Source organism: Magnolia sinica, chromosome 17, assembly GCF_029962835.1.
Source record: "Magnolia sinica isolate HGM2019 chromosome 17, MsV1, whole genome shotgun sequence".
Taxonomy (NCBI): Eukaryota; Viridiplantae; Streptophyta; class Magnoliopsida; order Magnoliales; family Magnoliaceae; genus Magnolia; species Magnolia sinica.
In genome coordinates, this window is record NC_080589.1 from 49,002,896 (window position 1) to 49,025,508 (window position 22,613).

Consider the following 22,613-nt stretch of genomic DNA (forward strand, 5'->3'; position numbering starts at 1 on the left):
GCGCAGCATAACGGTCCATATACAGAGGAAGCAGATTGCATACCGAGTAACCTCAGTGCCCACCCCCTTTTTACACGATCGCGCAGCATAACGGTCCATATACAGAGGAAGCAGATTGCATACCGAGTAACCTCAGTGCACTATAAACTATGTGGGGCCCACTGTGATGTATATATCATATCCACGCCGTCCATCCATTTTATCAGCACATTATATGGCATGATACCAGAATTGAAGTATATTAAAAGCTCAAGTGGACCATAGCACAAGAAACAATGGGATAATGACGTCCACCGTTGAAAACATTCCAGGGCCCACAATAATGTTTATTTGTCATCCAACCTGTTCACAAGGTCACAGACATTGATGAAGGAGAAAAACATTTAGTGGCTTGGTCCAAAACTTCTGTGGCACCAACAAAATTTCAACGATAAGCATTCAGTTACCTCTGTTTCCTGTGGTGTGGCCCACATGAGCTTTGGATATGCTTCAATTTTGGATTTGAATCTAAAATGAACTGTAAAAACGGATGGACGGTGTGGATAAGACACATACATCACGATAGGGGTGGATAAGGCACGTACATCACGGTAGGCTCCACAGGGTTTATTATAGCGTACTAAGTTACTCAGTACGCAGTCCGCTTCTATATATTTTAGTTTCAGCGTCATTTCTTCAGGCACCGAAAGTGAAGAATCCGTCATGGCCAGCGCTGCTAGATTGAAGCGTGTCGGTGCCGTTGTAGCAGCCGCGGGAGGAGCGTGGGGAGCACTGAACATCCGTGATCCCGCCCTAATCTCGGAGAACAACAGAGGGAGCTTCGAGAGCGTCCGGAGCAGGATCGCCGATCCTAATGCTGTCGTCCCATCGAGGGAGGTCCAGGCGTCCGCCCTGATGGGCAGCAGCTCCATCAATCCCCTCGATGTCCTCGTCATCGGAGGTGGGGCCACTGGGTGTGGGGTCGCCCTCGATGCTTCGTCGAGGGGCCTCCGTGTGGGGCTCGTCGAGCGGGAGGATTTCTCGTCAGGGACGTCGTCCCGGTCCACCAAGTTGATCCATGGAGGTACGGGACGGTGTGGATTTCCTATTGATTGGATTGCTTCTTCTCTACTTGTATTTTGGTTTTCCTTTTTCTTATATCAAGCAGTTTTGGATCTTTTGGTTTCAATGAGTTTTGGATATTTTGGATTTCTGCTTTCGATTTTAAGGGCGTGAAATTTCCAATACTCTCTCTTTACGAGAGTCATTTTTCTAACCAGAGTCATTTTTCTAACCATGAAATGATTTAATGAGATGAAATGACCACAATGTTCCCACTGATGGGCCCACCTAATGAGGTATCAGACTATCGGTTGATACTTATACATTTTGATAACTTGAGGAAAAAATTAGCAATAGTGACACACCTTTCTATATTTATGGGTGATTTTATTCTTAATTAACATTCACGGCATTGCAACCAGTACACACGATGCATATCCTATTTGAGGTCAGCTGATATGTGCTCCCATTTATGTTTTGAACCTTAGTCACCTACGCAACCAACATTTCACACTTGTCCTGAAGTTGGGTATGATCATCTGATTTAATTTCCTTCTTAGCCTCCCAATATGAGAGGCCAATTGTAAGCTGTTTAAACTCGCAATCAGTTAATCTGACAATATCGAAGCTCATGGGATCGATTGGCATGACATTTTAAAACTCAAAGAAAGAAAACCAATACGAGAGATGGTGCTATTGGGGCAGTTGTTTCAAGCAAAAGATAGTCTTCTTCAATTTGTATACTTCTCCTTCTTTTCCTAGGGACTTGAAACCAGGAGAAGCCATATTAACTTCTCGCAAATCGCGATGAAGGTAGAAAATCCTGTGAATCTAATTGATAAGTGCCATTTATAGTTGGCGGTAACTGAGAGAAGAACTTACATAGAGTTTAGAGTGCCATGGCTAAAGGAGGGAGATAAACGACAACATTTCCATGGAATAGCCAATGAGAGATGAAGCAATCGAATTCTCAGCTTGGAAGTGGAAAGTGTTAGAGAATAAAAGGGCCCAATTCGTTTGTGTAATGGGCCTCTTATTGTGGACCTGTGTCCAGTCCAGCTATCTATTTTTCTATTAAATAAAAGAGGAAGAGAGGACGTCAAACCCTAACTCCTATGTCCTTCTCCTCCCCTCCATCTCTCTCACATCCTCTCATCCTTCTCTCTTCTGCTTTCCTCTCATCTTCACTTGCTACACCATCACGTGTCTAGGCTGACCTGCCATTCCCGGCTTTAACGTAGGACGGTGTTTCGCACGGTATTGGAGTAGATCTGATTTGTCCTTGCGTGACCCGTCGATCTTGATTTCTATCCACACCCATGCATCTTCTTCATGCTTGCCATTGCAAGTTTGATTTTGTAAACTGATCTCCTCCCACCACCTTTTTTAATGCAGAACTAGTTGGGCTCTGCCCTAATGTGCTGACATTAATGGAGTAAGATCGTGTGTGAATAGAGGTGTACACGAACCGAGCTAGCTCGGTTAGCTCGCTCGACTCCACTCGAAAAAGCTCGATTCGACTCGGTTCAAAGCTGAGTTCGAGCCGAGTTCAAGTTGGCCCCAGTTCGACTCGACTCAGATCGAACCCAGCTCGAATCGAACTTGGATCGAACCAGTTCAGTGACTCGGTTACTTTGATATTGATGTTGCTCACCAAGCGTTTGATGAAATGATTTAAAGAAGTGTGGCTGGTGGCAAGGAAGGTATGTATATGAAACCAACACCCCTTTTTTCTTGATTTTTATGTTGCTTAGAAGGTGTTTGATAAAATACCTGTAAAACCATTGTTGTTGTCTCAAATACAGTGAGATTTTGAAGGTGTAGTTCAGGTGTTTGTGAAAATGCTGCAATGGCGAACTCGGCTCGAACTGGCCGAGTTGCTGACCGAACCGAGCTGAGCTGGCTAGTCAGGCTCGAGGGCCGAGCCGAGTTCGAGCTAAAGGTCAGCTAGTCGCCGAGCCGAGTCGAGTTGAGGCCACCTCGACTCGGTTCGACTCGATTTACACGCCTCAGCTTGACTTGTTCGACTCGATGTACACCCCTACGTGTGGTATCTCCTTCCCTTATTGCAGCGTTCTCAGATCAGTTGGATTCAGGATTCTTTGTTTGCAACATGTTTGGATCAGTTGGATCCATTCTTGCACTTACGATCGGTTGGATCTATCTAGATCAGTCGGATCGTGTTTTGCTAGTGTGTTTTCTAGCGTGGCGGATACGCTACATGATTGCTGGCTTGCCTCGTCTCATTTGAAGAAGGAGAAAGAGAGGAATACCATTCCTTGCAAGGCCATTTGATGTTGCTTGTGGCCCACTCATCTGATGTGGTTGGCCTGCGAACGATGCTCACTTTGGATGTTGTCACCAGCCTATAGGGCCATTTGACGTTACTTATGGTCCAATCTTTTGATGTGGTTGGACTGACCTGGTTGGCCTCATGTGTTAACATGTGCCGGCAAAACACCCATTTAGTTTGCAAGACCATTTGACGTTGTTGTTGTGAAGGACAACGTGCTTTGGTATCAACGTGCTGATTTATGTTGTGTTATCAACGTGTAAGACGCGCCTCATCAGAAATCAACGTGCTGATTTGTGCCTGTGTTAGAACCTATGTTTGACGTTGCAAGACCTTGTGTTAGAGTGTTCTCATTGGTGCTTCACCAGAAATCAACATGTTGATACTATTTTGGGTCTGCCGCTGATTTGTGGGCCATTGTTGTAGGCCATTGAGAGAGTCTAATCCACCCTTTTCCCATCAATTGGTTGATTGCCGTTGTGGTAAGTGGTAACAAATTCTCACCATTTTAGTTTGCCTATTATTTTGTAATTGATTGAAAATGGAGTCCCGAGTTTAAAGTAAAATTGAGAATCTGCAAATTGTGTCCCTTAAATTGTGGGGCATCAAGAATTACTTGGCTCGAGCTTGTTCTGTCATTGTCTTTTTACAATCCAAATGGAAATACAAATATATTTTAGAGAATGGCCCAAGTGAGAATCCAATGACTTCTTTAAGTGGAAAGAGGATGATTAGGTTATGAGTTGTCTCTTTAATTGTATGGAAGAGCAGGTCTACAATAATATGATGTATTAAGAGACCATCAAAGAAAATTTTGACAATCTGCGACAACTTTACTCCATGAAGAAGAATATACAACATCTCTATGATATCTTCTCTAAGCTCCAGATGATTAAATAGGGGGACAATTTGCATCTGCATTATGCTTGATATCATGGCCTAGCTGATGAATGGTTACTTCACCTCCCATTCACCCAAGATTTATCCCTACAGCAACATCAATAGGAAGAAATCTTGGTTGCATTGTTCTTCTCCAGTATGTGACCCTATTGGGCAAGTGGCTATGGCGGTTCACCTTGGAGGAAAAAGGTCTCAGGAGGGAGGTGATGACAAGGAAGTAAGGAATCAGACTGGGGGGATGGTGGATTAAAGACTTTTCAAATTCGTGGTGGGAGATGGCTCCCGAATTCAGTTTTGGGAGGACTTATGGCTTGGTGTTTATCTGCTTAAGGGGGCTTTCCCTAGGTTGGCAGTCCTTGTCCCAGATATTAATATTCTGGTTGCCACCTGTTTTGATGGGTTGGGGGTTGAGGTTATTTGGGTGCCTCCTTTCTGAAGAGGCCCCGCAGATGAGGAAGTGGGAGTGCTTTTAAGTCTATTGGAGAGGTTAACATCTGCTCATCTAGGAGAGTCCGAGGAGGATTTGGTGACTTGGATTGGGCATAGTTTTCGGAGGGTTCTCTGTTAGGTCTTTTTAAAGGCTTCTCACTTCCTCTTTAGCTACATCAGGCCACACTTATCAGTTTTGGAACTGTGGAGCTCCCCAAAAGGGGGCTTCTTTCGTTTGGTTGGCATGTAGGAATGGGATGCTAGCTGTGGCTAATCTTCTCAAGAGAGGTTTGGCGCTCTTGAACACATGCATTATGTGCTTGAAAGACGTCGAGTTGGTGGACCATCTTTGCATTGGCCTTTTGTGAAGAAGATTTGGGATAACTTTCTTGCCACCCGTAATGTCACTTAGTTGATGCCGGGTTCTCTCCCTTCCTTTTTGGTGTCATGGCACGGTAGCGGTATCGGTAAAGATGATAAGGTGGTTTGGAGATTGGCGGGGATGACACACTGTGGGCCATTTGGGGAGAGAGAAATAGGCTCTGTTATGAGAATAGTCAGAACTAGAAGATCGGATTTTACGTAAGGTGGTGCATTGGGTGGTAGAGTGGGCTTCCGGGTTTAAGGACCTGGATGTTTGTATCCATTTAGCACTCATGGGATCGTAAATTTTTTTTTTCTTTCCCTTTTTTGTATTCTTTTCGTGCCTTCTGTGCAGCTTTCGAATAAAATTAGTTACCTTTAAAAAAAATGCTCAACAAGATGCAGATCTGCTAGGGGTGACCGTGGAGGACGTGGTCGATCCTCTTCGTAGCAGTGGTTTTGCATTTACTGTAAGAAGACTAATCATATAGTGGAAATGCTGGGAACTCATGAAGAAGAATGACGCTCCTTAAGCCAAACCCAATGTGTTCTTTGGTGAAACCTCTTTTCCAGGCACATCAATATTGTCTCTTTGGTGGACTTGGAAAAATCGCGATTTCAATCGTAGATTTTGGCGGCGGCCTATCCACCCTTGGTGATTGATCGAGGGTCACAAATCATGTAAAATATACCCACTCACTACTATCTTCTCTTGATTGTTCCATCTCTTGCCTACCTGTGTCCTTAGCTGATGGATCATTCTCTTCGGTCCTAGGCAAATGGACTGTATCTCCAGGCGCTCGGATTTGACTTGGTTTCACTTTTAATTGTGTCAAAATTTCCTATGAATCTCTTCTTTGTTAGTAAACTCACTAAATCTTTGAACTGTCCCATCACATTTTTTCGTCGCGTTGTGTTTTTCAGGACCTCCAAACAAGAGCGACGATTGGTGGGGGGTGATCTACGAAGGCTATACTAAAAACCAGAGGGCATAGACTCTGCACCACTCTCAGCTAATTCCCTTCCTCCTTTAGTATGGCACCCTTCTCTTGATTCTTAATGTAAATGGTTCCATCTTTATTTAGTATTACCAAAATAAATTGTGAGGCACATCAACTATCTAAACATAGGCGATTGTTTTTTTTTTTTTTTCCCACCTTGTACTTTGAATTGTGGTTTATCCCCTTTTGATTTAGTACATTCTTATATTTGGGGTTCCCTTTGGCTACCACTTGAATAAATTTCATTACTTTGTTACTTCTATCAATGACTTCTTTAGAATGACCTAGGTTTGTTTACTACATGATCATTTTGAATTGTTTAAAGTGTTCAATCTTTTCATATGGAAATATGTACACAGTTTCAAAAGGAAATACGTTTTTTGCGATTTGACAATAGGGCTGAATATGTCTTCTTCCTTTGCGAATTACCTCATTTTATGTGGCATTACGCACCAGACTTCTTGCCCCTATACACCCCAACAGAATGATGTAGCTGAATGGAAAAATCATTACCTATTAGAGATAACACACCCACTCTTAACTCACATAAACTTTCCTAAGTGTTTCTGGAGTTAACGCAGTGCTAACTGCTTGCTACCTCATCAATATATAGCCATTCTCTATTCTTGAAGTCGCCATTCCATTCTCTGTTTTATATTCTAATGTTGAACCTTTTGCATTGCTTGTTATAGTGTTTGGATGTGTTGCCTTTGTTCATAACTTGGATGGTTCCACTGGTAAACTTGACCCACGTGCTTTAAAATGTATATTCTTGAGATATTTTAGAACTCAGAAGGGATATAGCTGCCTAAACCAAGGTATTTAAAATCGGTTACATAACGGCCGTTATGTAATGGTAATGGTCATAACCGTTACGCGTTATGGGGTCGAAATAGCCATAACGGTTGTTACAAAAAAAATAGGCCGTAAAGGCCCCATAACGGCCCTGTAACTAGAGCTGGACATTGAGTCAAGTCGGACCGAGTTAGGGCTGACCTGATTCGATCCGGTTTTGAAATATGCCTTACTCGAACTTGACTCGACTCGGAACCGAGTCCAACATGCTTGACCCGATATGAGTCCGGTATGCCTTGGACTGATCCGGACCAAGTCTGAACTGGTTAAAAGTATTGAGATGAGTCGAGTCGAGTCGAGTCGAGTTGACATCGAGTCGGATTGAGAGATGAGGGAGGGAGTGGAGAGGAGGAGGTTGGTGATGGTGGTGGGTGGCTGCCGGATTTGGAAGAGGAGGATGAGAGAGGGAGAGAGGAGGAGGATGAGGAAGGGAGAGAGAGGGTTTGGGTTTGGATCGGGTTTGGGTGCGGCGGGTAGGTTTAGAGATACTTAAAAACTAGGGTTACACACACACGCACACACACCCAAATCTGAGTTGAGTCGGGTTTTGGATCAAGTCAAGTTGGGTCGAGTTATTGGGTAACTTGGACTCGACTTGATTTGAGTTCGGATTGGGCGAAGCCTACTTGGTTCGGACCGACTCACCCATTCGGTTCGAATCGAGTCGGGTCCGAACGAGTCGGACGAGCCGAGTCGAGTCGTCCCGTGCCCAGCTCTACTTGTAATGAACTGTAACAACCCCGTAAGGGTCCTATAATGGTCCTACAACAATTTTTTCAAAAATAAAAAAAGGGCTGTAACAGCCAATACGAGGGCTGTAACGACCATTACGACCCGTATCATAACGGTAATAGTGAGTATGTTAGTGCCGATGTTTTCTTTTTTGAGAATGTACCATATTATTCCAAAGATTCTCCATCCCAACCTCCCCCTATGCCACCCCAACCTTGCCTTAGGCTACCATCTCCCATGCCTTCATTTGAAAGTAAGGATGTGTCACGTGCCCCCCCTTCCCCATCGCCGTCGCCGTTGGAGGTCAGTCCTTTGGCTTCTTCATCTCAAGGTACCTTTGATTTGGACCTCCCTATTGCTTTCGCAAAGGTATTCGTTCGTGCACTCTTCACCCAATGTCTTACTTTGTTTCTTGTCACCGTTTCTTTCCCTCCTTTTGCTCCTTTGCCTTGGCTCTATCTCATGATGCGGTTCTTGCATTTCTCCATGATGCGCTGGCTCATCCAGGGTGGCAAAAAGCCATGGAGGATGAGATTTCTGTCATGCATCGAATTGGCATGCGGTTATTGACCTCTCTTCTTTATGACAAGCGGATCGTCGGCTATAGATGGGTCTACACGATAAAAAATAAACCCGATCACTTTATTGAGCATCTCAAGGTGCGACTTATTGCCAAGGCTACACTCAAACTGCCGGCTTGGATTATGAGGAGATATTTTCACCTGTAGCCAAATTAAACTCTATTCGAGTTTTTATCTCTATTGCAATAGATAGGTCCTGGCTCCTTTACCAACTCGATGTCGTTAATGCTTTCCTTAGTGATTATTTGTTTGAAGAGGTATACATGGAGCAACCTTTGGGATTTGTTGCCTAAGGGGAGAGTGGGAAGGTGTGCAAGTTGCAGAAAATCTTCTATGGGCTCAAATAGTCTCCATGTGCATGGTTCGAAAAGTTTGGCGGGTCTTTTTAAACCGGCTTTAGTCGTTGCAGGGTCAATCGTTTGATGTTTGTAAAGCAAGGACCCAAGAGAGTAGTGATTCTAATCATCTATGTTGATGATATCGATATCTTTGGAAGTGATGATGAAGAGATAGCTAAAGTTAAGAATTACATATGGCAATGGTTCTAGGGGAAAGACCTTGGTCCTTTATAGTTCTTCCTTAGAATTGAAGTGTTGAATCCAACTCAGGCGGCTTATTATCTCAACACAAGTACACTCTGGATCTGCTACAGGAGACATGATTGTTGGGACAAACCTTGTGACACTCCTGTCGATCCAAATGTGAAGCTGGATAATGATCAAGGGGAGCCTCTTGCAGACTCAGAAAAATACGTAGGGAAACTTATGTACTTGACTATTACTCATTCAAATATCTCCTTCACTGTTGGAATGGTTAGTAGATTCATTCACAAACCAAGGATGCATCACTAGGATGCAGTTTTGTAGATTTTACGCTACTTAAAAGGTGCCCCTGGATGGGGGCTCATTTATACGAGGAATGGACATCTTACGGTTAAAGGCTATGTTGATATGGATTGGGCTAGATTAGTGACAGACAAAAGATTTACTTCATGGTTTTGTACATTTGTTGGAGGGAACCTTGTGACATGGAGAAGCAAAAAATGTTGTTACAAGGTCCAGCGCCGAGGCCGAATATCAGGCCATGGGCTGCACTTTGTGTGAACTTCTATGGACCAAGTCCCTCCTCCAAGAACTTCGACTGTTTGATGAAGCACCAATGCCACTGTAAAGTGATAACCAGGTTGCAACACACATTGTTAACAACATTGTTTTTCATGAGAGGATGAAGCATATTGAGATAGACTGCCATTTCATTCACGAGAAAGATGCATGCAAGGAAAATTGTGTGGAGCATGTGTCGTAAAAAAAAATAGTTAGCCGATATTCTCACTAAGGGTCTTACAAGTACAGAAAGTTCTGAAATTTGTAACAAGCTAGGCATAATTAATATATATGCTCCAGCTTAAGGGGAGTGTTAGAGAATAGAAGGGCCCAATTCGTTTGTGTAATGGGCCTCCTATTATGGACCTAGGCGGTTGAGCCTGGTCTTGTTATCTATATTTTTATTAAATAAAAGAGGAGGAGATGGCATGAAACCTAACTCTCATGTCCTTATCCTCTCCTCCATCTCTCTCACTCACTCACACCTCCTATCTTCCTTCTCTCCTCTCGTCTCCTATCATCTTCACTTGCTACACCATCATGCATTCCGACTGACCTATTGCTACCCAACTTTAACCTCAGATGACATTTCATAGAAAGAAAGGATAGATGACCACTCTGAGATTTGTAAAGCCATTGTTAAATTCCATTTGAAGCATCTCTCTAAAAGAAATTCCATTTGAAGCTCCTTACAACAGAGGACTGGGTGCGCCTAAAACTCAATAGTCTTTCATTGACAGAAAAGATATAACGAGGAAAAGATGAAAGTGGCAGTGATGGATCTTTGTGAAGAGAATCTAGGCCAACTTTATGATGAAATTCTATGAAAGGGGAATTCTATCTAAGGAGTTGGGGCCTTCATTATTGCCCTGATTCCTATGGAGGGCCCATTATCTCTCAAAGAGTATTGAAAATCCTTGCAAGATTGTGGCTAATGTTTTGGCTTCTAGACTAAGAAGTGTGTTGGTGCGAATAATCTCATGGTCTCAAGGCGCTTTCATGCATGGGAGGCTGATTTTAGATGGGACCCTAATTGCAATGATGCATTAGTTCGAGATATAGAGAGGAAAGGTTGAGTGACTTTGGTATAGTAGACAGAGAAAAAGTTTACGGCCTTGTTGATTGGGAAAATTTTGAATTATATGCTCAGGAGACTTGGCTTTGGAGTTAGATGGAGGTAGTGGATACAGGCTTGTATTGGATCCACAACATTCTCGATTCATATCAATGACTCTCCAAAAACTTCTTCAGAAGCTCTAGTGGGGTGCATCGTGGTGACCATTATCTCTTTTCTCTTTGCGATAGTCATGGAAGTGCCAAGTAGGATGCTAACAAAGGCAAATAACGAGTGATCGATCAAGTGTTGGTGGAGAATGCAATTTCCTAGTTTCCTACTTCCAATTTGCTGAATATACTCTTCTATTTTGTGTTGCAAACTGTGTGCAAGTGGAAAATTGGAGAAAATTGATTCATTGCTTTGAAGCGGTCTCAGGCCTTAAATCCAAAAGAGTGAGATGTTGGGGATTTGATTGATTGAAGAGGATGTTGAGGGATGGGCAAGAGGGTTTGGTTGCAAAAATGGGAAGGTGCATTCCAAATATCTAGGTTTGCCTTTTTGTGTGGGAAAACCTCCTCCGCAGTATTAGGATGTGGTAGTGGAAGGGTGGAAAAAGATTATCTAGTTGGATGAGCAAATATTTATCCTTTAGGGGACATCAACCTAATCAATTCGACCCTTGCCAATGTGCCTATCTACGATGTCTTTGTTTGATTCTGAAAAGCATTGTTCACACCTTTGAGAAAAAATTTAGAGGCTTTTCTATGGAAAGGTATGGGAGAAAAGCATCAACTTCATCTCCTTGAATGGGGAGAAGTATGCAAACTAAATATGGAAGTAGGGGATGGAGGGGGATCTTTGAGGTAAGTGAAGATGGCATTACTTGGTAAAGGTGTTTTAAATAGCAGTAGCGTGTTGCCTAATACTCAACCCTCGGTAGCATGTAGCACAAGTTACACGATACTTCTATGTTTTAGTTTAAAAATATGATAAGTAGTAAGAAAAAAGGAACAGCATATATAAAAATGCCTAAAAGATTATTCATTTTTTCAAGCATAAGCATGTTCAAACAAGTTATTGATTATCATTTATCAAAAGCCAATCCACATGTATAAACCAAATCAAATAATTATCACATCAACAACTTTCTAAGCAAACCACTTTAATTAATAATGTCTAATTGAAACTACAAGTCATAAGTATGAAAAGAAATAAAAATCCCACAACCTGGAAGTATTAAGTATAATACAAGTGTCACATTCCTCAACATTAGATACAAAGAAAACGTAAATAAATAAATAAATAAAATAATAAAAAATAAAAAATAATAGTAGTGTATGCTAGAAGAGGAAATTGGTATACTTGGGCAACATTCACTTTTCAAAAAAAGAAAGAGAAAAAGAAAAAAGAAAAAAGAAAAAGAAAAAGAAAAAGAAAATCCTTGGGCTACTTTTCTTTACTTGTCATCTCATGTTTTGAGATTGGCTCATAGTTTGGAAAGTGAGTCCAAAGAATATTAAAAGAAGGCAATGGGAAGGGATGAGGTTCCATTTTTGGTAGGATGTTTGGTGTGGTAAGTGAGCTTTTTGCTTAATGTTCCTTGGGCTCGAGCTTTTTTAGGTTGCGGTGTCTGGAGTATCATGGTTTGCCAAGTCTTCAATAGAGGTGAGAGCCATACAGTTTGGACGTTGGAATTCAGAAGAAATTTGATGGAGTGGAAAAGTTGAACTCTTTTTCTTTATTGATGACAAGGATTCATGGCAGTTGGACTTGTAGAGATTATGGGGCAAATCCTTCTGCTCATGTCAACCTCCTTAATTGTGCACATATGGAGATTCCTAGATCTGCCTTGGGTGTTGGTCCCTTTTGGGTTGGTTGAAGGGATAGTGTCCTTACCATCAATCATATGAGGTCAAGAAAAATGATCATTCCCAATGTTTGCATTCTGTGTCTTGGGGATGAAGAAATTGTGGGCACTCTTGTAGCTTCTCTTTGACTATTTGGTGGTGGATTTTTACGTTCTTTGGGATAGAGTGGGTGACGCAAATGTCAGTTCAAGGCTTATTTCAATCTTGGATGGGAGGGCCACAAGGAAAAAGGAATAGATTTCTCTGACATCAATTGTTGTTGATTTGGATGATTTGAAAGGAACACAATTTCAGATCTTTCTGTAACAAATCCAAACCACATGTATAGCTATTTCAAACATTGAGGAGTAAAATTGTAAGCTGGGCATTGGGTCAAAAGGAATTTGCTGGATGTGACAGGGAGTTAATTGTGCACCAGATGACTCATCATCTGTGTTTTGTTTGGCTGTTTTTGTCTCTCTTTTGTTTGGTTTTAATAAAGTTATTGTAACTATTAAAAAATATATTCTGGGTCAATATACCTCATAAATAAGGTATCTGTTATTATAACTATTAAAAAATATATTCAGCGTCGATGTCCCTCATAAATAAGGTATCTAGTGTGATGACCCTATAGCTGTGCTTGATGTAGTAGTTCAAGGAGCTTGGGATGAATGCTATAATGACCTGCATTAATAATGTAAATCTTGATGTTAGCATTATTGGAAACTATTTTATCAACTGTTGTGAACTTTGATACAGTGTTTTAAATAGCGGTAGCGTGATGCGTAGTGCTCAGCCCTCTATAGCGTGTAGCGTAAATATGTAGCGTGTAGCGTAAGCTACACGATATTTCTATTTTTTAATTTAAAAATAGGACAAATATAATAAATAGTGAAAAAAGGGGAAAAAATATAAAAATGCCTAAGCAAACCACCTTAATTAATAATGTCTAATTGAAACCACAAGTCACAATTATGAAAAGAAATAAAAATCCCATAGGTTAAAAGTATCAAGTACAATACAAGTGTTACATTCCTCAACATTAGAAACAAAGAAAACGTGAAAAAATAATAAAAAAGCTAAAATAGTAAAAAAATACATTGTAACTTACGCTATGGACACTACGCGCTACGTAGTTGTAGTGTACGCTACGACCCTGTAGCGTGCGTTATAGGGGATTTACGCTATTTGGGACGCTACGTAGCGCTATGGCCACGCTACGCTACGTAGCGTACGCTACCGCTATGCTACGGGCGCTATTAGAAACACTCCTTTGCACTTATTTCAATCCGATAGGCATTATAAGCTATTGCTTGTGATCATGATTAGGTGATAGTCAGACCACTTCATATAACATGTGAAGCTTTTACATGCATTTGCACCTACTACTATCAGCTGTCCTGTTTGCACAATTTAATTTATTTTTATACGACCTGGTTTATTTCATCTGTTTTATATTTGGGGTTTATGTTTCTGTTATATTACAAAGTATGATCCTTCAGATCAGTTTCGTACTCACGAAGTGGATTTCTCTTGAATGTTAGTAGCTGTTCAGTTATATGAACAATATGAATTGAAGGATCCTTTTCATTTATGACTTAATGTTATCTAATCTTTGTTACTGCCTATACAGGGGTTCGCTACTTGGAGAAAGCTGTCTTTAATTTTGACTATGGACAGCTGAAATTGGTTTTCCATGCACTCGAGGAGCGTAAGCAGGTTATTGAGAACGCTCCACATTTGTGCCATGCTTTGCCATGCATGACTCCATGTTTTGATTGGTTTGAAGCAGTGTACTATTGGATGGGATTGAAATTATATGATTTGGTTGCCGGCCCACGCATGTTGCATTTGTCTCGATATTACTCTGCTATAGAGTCAGTTGAACTTTTCCCCACTCTCGCTAAGCAAGGGAAAGGTAGAAGCTTGAAAGGTACAGTTGTATACTATGATGGGCAGATGGATGATTCTCGACTTAACGTTGGATTGGCATGCACTGCCGCATTAGCCGGTGCAGCAGTTCTTAACCATGCGGAGGTGGTTTCCTTTCTTAAGGATGAGGTTAGTGAACGGATCGTTGGTGCACGTGTTCGAGACAATTTATCAGGTATAGCAAGCAATCCTTGCCAGCATTTTGTCACAAAATTTATCAGATTTAACACTCATGATTACATTGTTCTTGCCCTTTGCGGTTTTAATGTCTACAAGTACTATCTATGGCTGCACTTCTCTAAATTTAGGTTCCATCTGTTGGAGAGTCGTACACAAAAAACTAGAAATTTAGAGTACGATAGGGGTAAAACTGATCTTTCTGATTTTTCTTTCTCTTCGATAGAAATCCATCACCGGACACTTGAAATTTTTGTAGAAACCGCCGTTTGTTTTTGGAGCTTAAGATGCTTCATATCATAACTGATTCGTTATCAATTTCTTTAGGAGTAGACCTGCCTCCATCTTCATCCAATGGTTGAAGCTGAGTGTCTGAGCATGGGGAAGGCCAACCCTTAACGGCCTGTTTGATTTTTGGGCTCAATTATAATTACCATGTAAATGGGTAATAATTATTTACCTAGGTAATTACCACATCTTTCCCAATTCAGATGTGACAACTTACTTTTTTAACACTTAAATTGAGAAATTTACAAAATCAATGTGGGTCCCACTGTGATGTATGTGACGTATCCACACCGCTCATTTGTTATGCTAGCTGAATTTAGGGCATTAGCAAAAAAATTGGGCAGATCCAAAGCTCAAGTGGACCACACCATAGGAAACAACGGGAATCAAACATCTACCATTAAAAACTTTTTGGGGCCCTTAAAAGTTTTGGATAAAGCTGATATTTGTGTTTTCCCCTTATCCATATTTGTGTGACCGTATGAACGGGTTAGATTATGAAAAAAACCTCAATGTGGGCCCAGTGAAGGAAATAACTTTCAACGGTATACGAATTGAATTAAGGTCATTGTTTCCTTTTGTGTGGGCCATTTGAGTGTTGGATCTGCCTCATTTTTCGCCTCATGCCCAAAATTTTCTAATAAAATAGATGGACGGTGTGGATATATCATATACATTACAGTGGGGTCCACATATTAAGTCAACACTTTTGTATCGATTTTCGAGGTGGAATTACTCACCTTTTCAAACTTGGTGAAAAAGTAATAATTACTTATTTACCAGGATTTACATGTATCATGGAAAATCAAACAGGTCCTAAGGTACTTTGCTTTGTTTTGCTGAATCAACCATATGCCTTACAGGAGCACATGAACTCATGTAAGTCAAAAATGATGTGTCAACCATACCCAAAATGGAAATAATAGTATTGAGTTGATCATGTTTAGAGACTTAGTTAACACATCTACTACTTGATCACCAGTCCAAACATACTGGGTAACAAATCTATTTGTTGATGCAGGATGCGTGATCTAGGCTAGATATGATGTGAGGAAATTATAGACGGATTGAAGAGCAATTCAAAGTATAAGATATACTAACCTACCGAAAATCTAAGAAATCTAATAAACAATAAAATTCAGATTTCAATCTAAATCACAATATCACAATACACTAAACCATATAAACATGAAATTTCAAAGGATCAATGGAAGGCAGAACTTTGCCCTTTAGCATAGGCTTAGGTCTAATTCAAAGGGGCTGATTTAGCCTTTTTAAGGTTAGGGATATGGGAATCTAGGGTTATGGATTTGAAAGGAATTAGGGTTTTGGGGATTTATGATTTTATATGGAATAGAGGATTGGGGTTTTAGGCTAGGGTTTATGGGATATGAAGATGGAATGAAGAAATGGAAGAAAACGGAGAGAAGGGGCTGACCATGCAGTTGTACGACCCTGTTCGTACGTGCAAGGGCTGATGGTGATGGGTTGGGTTTGGTGGAGTTATGATTAAGAAAGGATGGGTTTGGGGTAACGGGTTTAGGTTTAGAAGGAATGAGTAAATGGATCTAGGGTTTTGAGAATAAAAGTGGAAGAAAAGAAGGATTTGAGAAGAAGATGAGAATGACAGGAGAAAATACCTTTCCAAAGAGTAACAAAGAACGTAGATTAAGCCAGTATTTTAAATATCGACGATATTGACCGATATATCCCACGATATATCTTGTATCCCACCTGTGCAATACGAAACACACAAGTAGTGGGATACATCCCACATGTTCGATCTAGTGAGCGTCTTTGATTTTCGATTCTTTTTTTTTTTTTTTTCCCTATAAATAATGTTAAATCAATGTCAAATTGTTACAAATTCATGATTTTTCATGTTTTACAGGAAAAATAATGGATTTGAAGCTTCAATTTTGAGATTTGGACGAGATTGGCCGAGTTGTGAAAAATTGAAAAAATTTAAAATTTCCCAATTTCTCGCAAATCGGCTGCAATCTGTGTCTAAACATAAAATTAAACATGTATGTAACCTGATCTAGTGATTCTTCTTTTGCTTTTGAATGTATTGCTTGTTTTTTCACGTCTTCTTACATTTATAAATTATATGAATAAACTTTGAATATACTTGCATCAATTCAGTTAGACAACATAGATTAGGACCCCATACAAAGAAAACCTATTATGTGTACTTGTTTTTTGTAGTGTTTTGATTTATAAGTCTGTATTGACGTCTTTTTTAACAATCACTTAAGTTTCATTGAAAAATTTGACCAATTTCCAAATGTTTTCCCATGTTTCCAACAACATCGATACATTACATTATACAATTGACATATCCCATGTGATAATTGATATGTATCCGTATCTAAAGGGTGCGATATGTAATGCAATACTGATATTTCAAACATTGGATTAGGCTTCACACCATCAATCTTCATTAACAAGAGATTTTCCATCTCAATAAGAGAGCTTTTTTTTTTAAAATAAAAAAAAACATTCAATAATGGGCTAGGGCTGGACCCCCAAGCCTTTTATAGTCTCAAAAGGGACTTTTTACAAAAAGGCGCTCTCAGATGAAAATCCTCACATTAAGGTGCCCAATGCCTTTTTACAAAAAGGTTTTCTTAGATGAAAATTCTCACATTAAGATGCTCCATGAAAGAAAATTTGTTCCTAATTCCCTAATATTAACTAAATATCAAAATAAATCCAACATAAATAATCAACTAAATAAAAGAAATAAATCTAAATATCCTAAAGTCCACAATCAATGTGATCTAAGATCACAATGATCCAATCGTCCAATCAATGCGTCCTCAAGATCCAACCATTTGATTGACGTGTCCTCACAATTCAACGGTCCAAACTCCTAAATAAGCAACCCCTATACATCTTCCTAGTGTAGGGTTTTCGAAGATGCACGATTATACATGCGAGGTCTTCAATGTGGCCTGCTTGGGCCTATGTAGTGGTAACTAAGCCAAGTGAAACTGGAGCTGATAAGGTGCTTGGATGTCCTCATCATTTGTTCACCAACTTCTAACACACAATGTGGCAATCAATGTCAGTGTGCTTAGTACGCTCATAAAAGACCATATTACTGACAATATGAGTGGTAACTTGATTATCAAAGGAGCAATAAACGAATCTCTTGTTATTGTATATGGAGCTAAATAAGTTCATATGTTGAATGAACCATGGTTATGCATTCTGCTTCCGCATTGGGTGTGCAAACACAAATCAAATCTTTTCCACATTACTAGATTGCTCCCAAAGAAAGTTGTAGCAACTAAAATCCCACTGTCAATCACAAGGAGATCTAGCTCAATTGACACAGATGCTGATGCAGGACAACTAACCACTTGATCTAAAAGCTCGAACTGATAGAGCACGGGCCCCACATTGCACGTGTTAGGACGTCGGTCAAACCCCCCTCGTGGGCCCCACTTCACATGGGTTCCGCTTCACATGAGTCACCTGCCTTACATGGGTGGGGCCCGCCTCACACGAGCAGCCCGCCTAACATGGGCCGCCTGCCCCAAGTGTGCCCCCGCATCCCACAGGCCGCCCCACTCGAGCGTGGTGTGAAAATGCTCATGTATTAATTACCCCTGGTGAGGAGTCTCGAACATGAGACCTCCTGCTCTGATACTACTTTGATGCAGGACAACTAACCACTTGCTCTAAAAGCTCGAATTGATAGAGCATGACGAATTACTCCCTTTATCTTATAGCCCAGGCTCCACACTGCATGGGTTAGGACCTCGGCCAAACCCCCCTTGTGGGCCCCATTTCACATGAGCCACTCACCTTGGGGCCCGCCTCACATGAGCTACCCGCCTCACATGGGTTGCCCACCTCGAGTGTGCCCTTGCATCTCACGGGCCACCCCACTCGAGCCCGGTGTGAAAATGCCCCTGCATTGGATGCCCATTGCATTTATCTAAGAATCCTTGTCAAGGATCAGCTTTCAAGTACTGAAGAATGTGAGGTACATTTGGATACGCATGAAATCTGCATCAACTGAGTAACAAACACCGACAACACACAAGATATCCTACATGTCATAGTATGATACATAAGTCTCATGAATTGTCTATAAACTCTCAAATCATCAAGTAGATCACCACTATTGACGCCCAAGTTTTCTTTAAGATCCATGGCTGAATGAACCGGTAGAGCACAAAATTCCTGCTTCCTGCAAAATATCAACCACATACTTCCATTAAGAAATAACAATAAGACAGTATGCAAGGCACCAAGGTCCTCAATTTCAAACCTCGTACACATACGTGCCTTTAAATGTATATGCATAATAATCAACAAATAGCACAATGATGCACTGTACCCATCCCATCAACCATCCAATCTAGGCTCGGATATGGCTGATCGTGTGATCAAAGTTCAAATGGTCCAGATTATGCCCATCCAAGGTCTGAATACAGATCAGGCCATTTCCAACCGTACATATTGAAGATCTGGACTATTCGACTGTTTACATTGTAGATATAGACCATGTTAAGGGTCTATATTGTGTACTACCTGTGTAATAATCAACAATTAGCACAATGATGCACCATAGCCACCCCATCAACCATCTGATCTAGGCCCAGATATGGCTGATTGTGTAGTCAGGCATATACGAGGGCTCACAGTTCGAATCAAGTTCAGATTAGGCCCATCCAAGGTCTGAATTACAGATCAGGCCATTTTCAACCATACATATTGACGATCTGAACCATTCAGCTTTCTACATTTTATATAGACCACGTTAAGGGTTCGAAGTGACCTGATAAACCTTCTAGTTCAACTCAAAGTTTTGATGATTATTTTGGACTAGATTAAAGCTCCTATTAGACCATGGGACCCACACTGGCCTGATGGAGAATTGGTTGGACTATGGGACTCACATGTCTAGCTCAGTGTTTCAAATAGCGCCCGTAGCATACACTATGTAGCGTCCCAAATAGTGTAAATCCCCTGTAGCATACGTTACAGGGCTCGTAGCGTATGCTAAAACTACGTAGCGCGTAGTGTCCGTAGCATAAGCTACAATGTATTTTTTTTACTATTTTATTATTTATTATTTTTTTCACGTTTTCTTTGTTTCTAATGTTGAGGAATGTGACACTTGTATTGTACTTGATACTTTTAAGCTACGGGATTTTTATTTCTTTTCATAATTGTGACTTGTGGTTTCAGTTAGACATTATTAATTAAAATGGTTTCCTTAGAAAGTTGTTGATGTGATAATTATTTGATTTGGCTTATATATGTCGATTGGCTTTTGATAAATGATACCTAATAACCTTTTAAAACATGCTTATAATTGATAAAATGAATCATCTTTTAGGCATTTTTATATTTTTTTACTATTTATTATATTTGTTATATTTTTAAATTAAAAAATAGAAGTATTGTGTAGCTTATGCTACACGCTACGTATTTATGCTACACCCTATAGAGGGCTGAGCGCTTCGCATCACGCTACCGCTATTTAAAACACTGGTCTAGCTGTACATTATTTCCATATAATAAATCCCATTATTTCCATATAATTCTGTTAGTTGATCATAATTGGCTCAATTTATGTTCGGCTAGCATGATGTCGGGTTTGTATGAACTGGAACTCAATAAGCTTCTGAAAAATACCAAATTTAAGTCACTCAAAGATTGTTTAGTTCTCAAAAAGTGGCCTAAAAAATAAGTGGGCAGAAACAAGCATACCTATCGACTGTTGCTATATTATATTTTTTTCATTAAAACCAATTAAATATGTGAATAGTCCAACAATGTGATTCATATGGACCGAAAGATCACTTGGAATACAATTTGGGGCCCACAAACTGCTCAAATAGCCTCATGGACCCAATCCACTGATTGGATGTTTTGATCTTGGCCACCCTTGGTCTGCATCACTAAGCCTCATGATTCTTATACTAAAAAAACAATCTGAAGCAAGATTGGTGCATCTTCAGTTTTCGCCAATTTCCTGTACAAGAAATTGATATGCTGTTACTCATGCATCTCTAGCCTCCAGAAACTTGATGTTTTAAACTTGTTATCTGACTAGGCTTTGATTCTACTTGAATTACAACTTCACCAACTAATCAGGCCCCCACAGAGCTCAATATTTCATGTTGGTGGTAGGGGTGGCAAAGGTTTGGGTTTGGGTTGGCTCACGGTCAATCTGAGCCCAACCCATTTACTAAACGGGTCCAGACTCCAGGCCCGAGCCTGACCTGTGACCTGACATGAGATGACCAGGTCTGAACCATGAGCAAGTACCTAAGCCCAGGTTTGGCCTCACTTGGTCCAGTTAAAAAAATTGTATTGGGAGAGTTTGTGATGCAGGACATGAAAATTAAATATGATATGCGAGATTTCAGGCTTAAGATCACGTTAGTTCAGAAACAATTACGCAAATTCCATATCCCACATGAAAGTCCAAACATTCAATTAAGGGGAATCTATGCTGATCCAGGCCTACACATGATAGGGCTGGATCAATAAAAATTATGAACCAAACGATACTCAAAAATAAGAAATAATCATCCACGCATGCATAGTAATTAGTCCCTAATCCAAGGGATTCACTAATTTCAAATCAAGGAACCTAAGGGTAAAAAGGGGCATAAAATTGGAGATTTGAGTAATTTAGGGTTAGGTTTAGGGATTTTGGGTGAAAACGGAGTGAATGAGAGGAGAGACGAACCAGAGAAGTACCGCACGCGTGGACAACAACGATGGCCCAGACGCACACGCATGTGATCTCGGCCGCACGTATGTGGAGCCCACTATTCAGAAAAAGGCCACCTTGGCCCTGGTCGGCCAGGGATGGACTCCAAAACCCCCAAATCTCAGCTCGATCCGATATACGGTTTGTGCGTGGTGCTCCGCCGAAGTTTTAGCCCTCCTGTAGGGCCAGGTTTTGAAATTCTGATGTGGGGAGGAGAATTGCTGCAATAGATGATTGATTCGAAGTGTAGATGATGGGGTGAGATGAGAAGAAGGGATGGTAGAAGATGGGTAGTAGAGATGGCGATGGATGAGGGTGAATCGGGATAGATGTGGCTTCGCACCACGGTAGTTAACCTTTCGATGAAGGGAGGGCTTCGCACCCAATTAGGCTTCACAACTCAGAGAGTAGGAAAACGCAGAATTTTTATTAATCTTCAATGAATGCAAAAGTTACAAGGGGTGCTTATTTATAAGAAAACCCTATACCCTAAAACTCACGGCATGTGCGCAACCTATTACTTGGCGATGAAGTAAACCAAAATAAAAATTAATCAAAGAAATCTAGAGCGTCCATAATGTTCTAAATAACATTAATAAGCAGAACCTAAGATATGAAATCAATCTGACTAGTGGGCCACGATCATGAGATCCCATGATGAGCTTTTCTTGACTAACGGGCCCACTTTTTTGAATCAAAACTTCGTCTTCTAGCTAGGAGGCTTTCCCTGGACTTCGTCATTGATTCAGATCGATGGTGGGGCCCTCCTTCTGGCGTACGAGCGTAGGGGGGGTGGTGTGCGTGCACGTGTGGACGGCGTCCGCGAGATGTCCCCATCAGTTTGTCTGCAAGTCATTTTGCAATGTTCTACACATCTCTGCCAGTTGACAGTACTAATTTATTTACATGTGCAACAGCCAACCTGAGACTGACCCGTTCACTGGAGACAATAATGTGATGATGTCCATTGAATTTATTCATTAGATATCATTAGGGATCTCCAAATCCTCGCCTTCCTAAAAGTCTATGGATTAGGTCCTAAAAGTACTTGTCCAAAATACTTGTTTTTTGCCAAATCTGCAATAGCTTGCATTTGGCAGATTGATTATGCATGCTGATATGTGCCATCATGGCTTCCGTCATTAAGTGTCTGTGTGAGATTTAGACTGTTTATCATGTGGGCTACCCAGTGAATCTGCCATTGCCCCCCAAAACATGTTAATTGGGTCATCAGGTGGACACACATGTAGGTTGGATATGGACATT

General features: G+C 40.8%; 1 protein-coding gene across 1 annotated transcript in view; it reads left to right on the forward strand.

The window, feature by feature from the left end:
• Positions 1-658: 658 nt before the first annotated feature.
• The window catches only part of LOC131231918 (glycerol-3-phosphate dehydrogenase SDP6, mitochondrial), a 38,541-nt gene continuing 16,586 nt past the window's right edge, over positions 659-22,613 (forward strand). The window contains exons 1-2 of the mRNA XM_058228300.1: positions 659-1,063; positions 13,839-14,312. Coding sequence (XP_058084283.1) covers positions 703-1,063; positions 13,839-14,312 — 835 coding nt within the window. The 5' untranslated portion in view covers positions 659-702. The remainder of the gene's footprint in view (positions 1,064-13,838; positions 14,313-22,613) is intronic.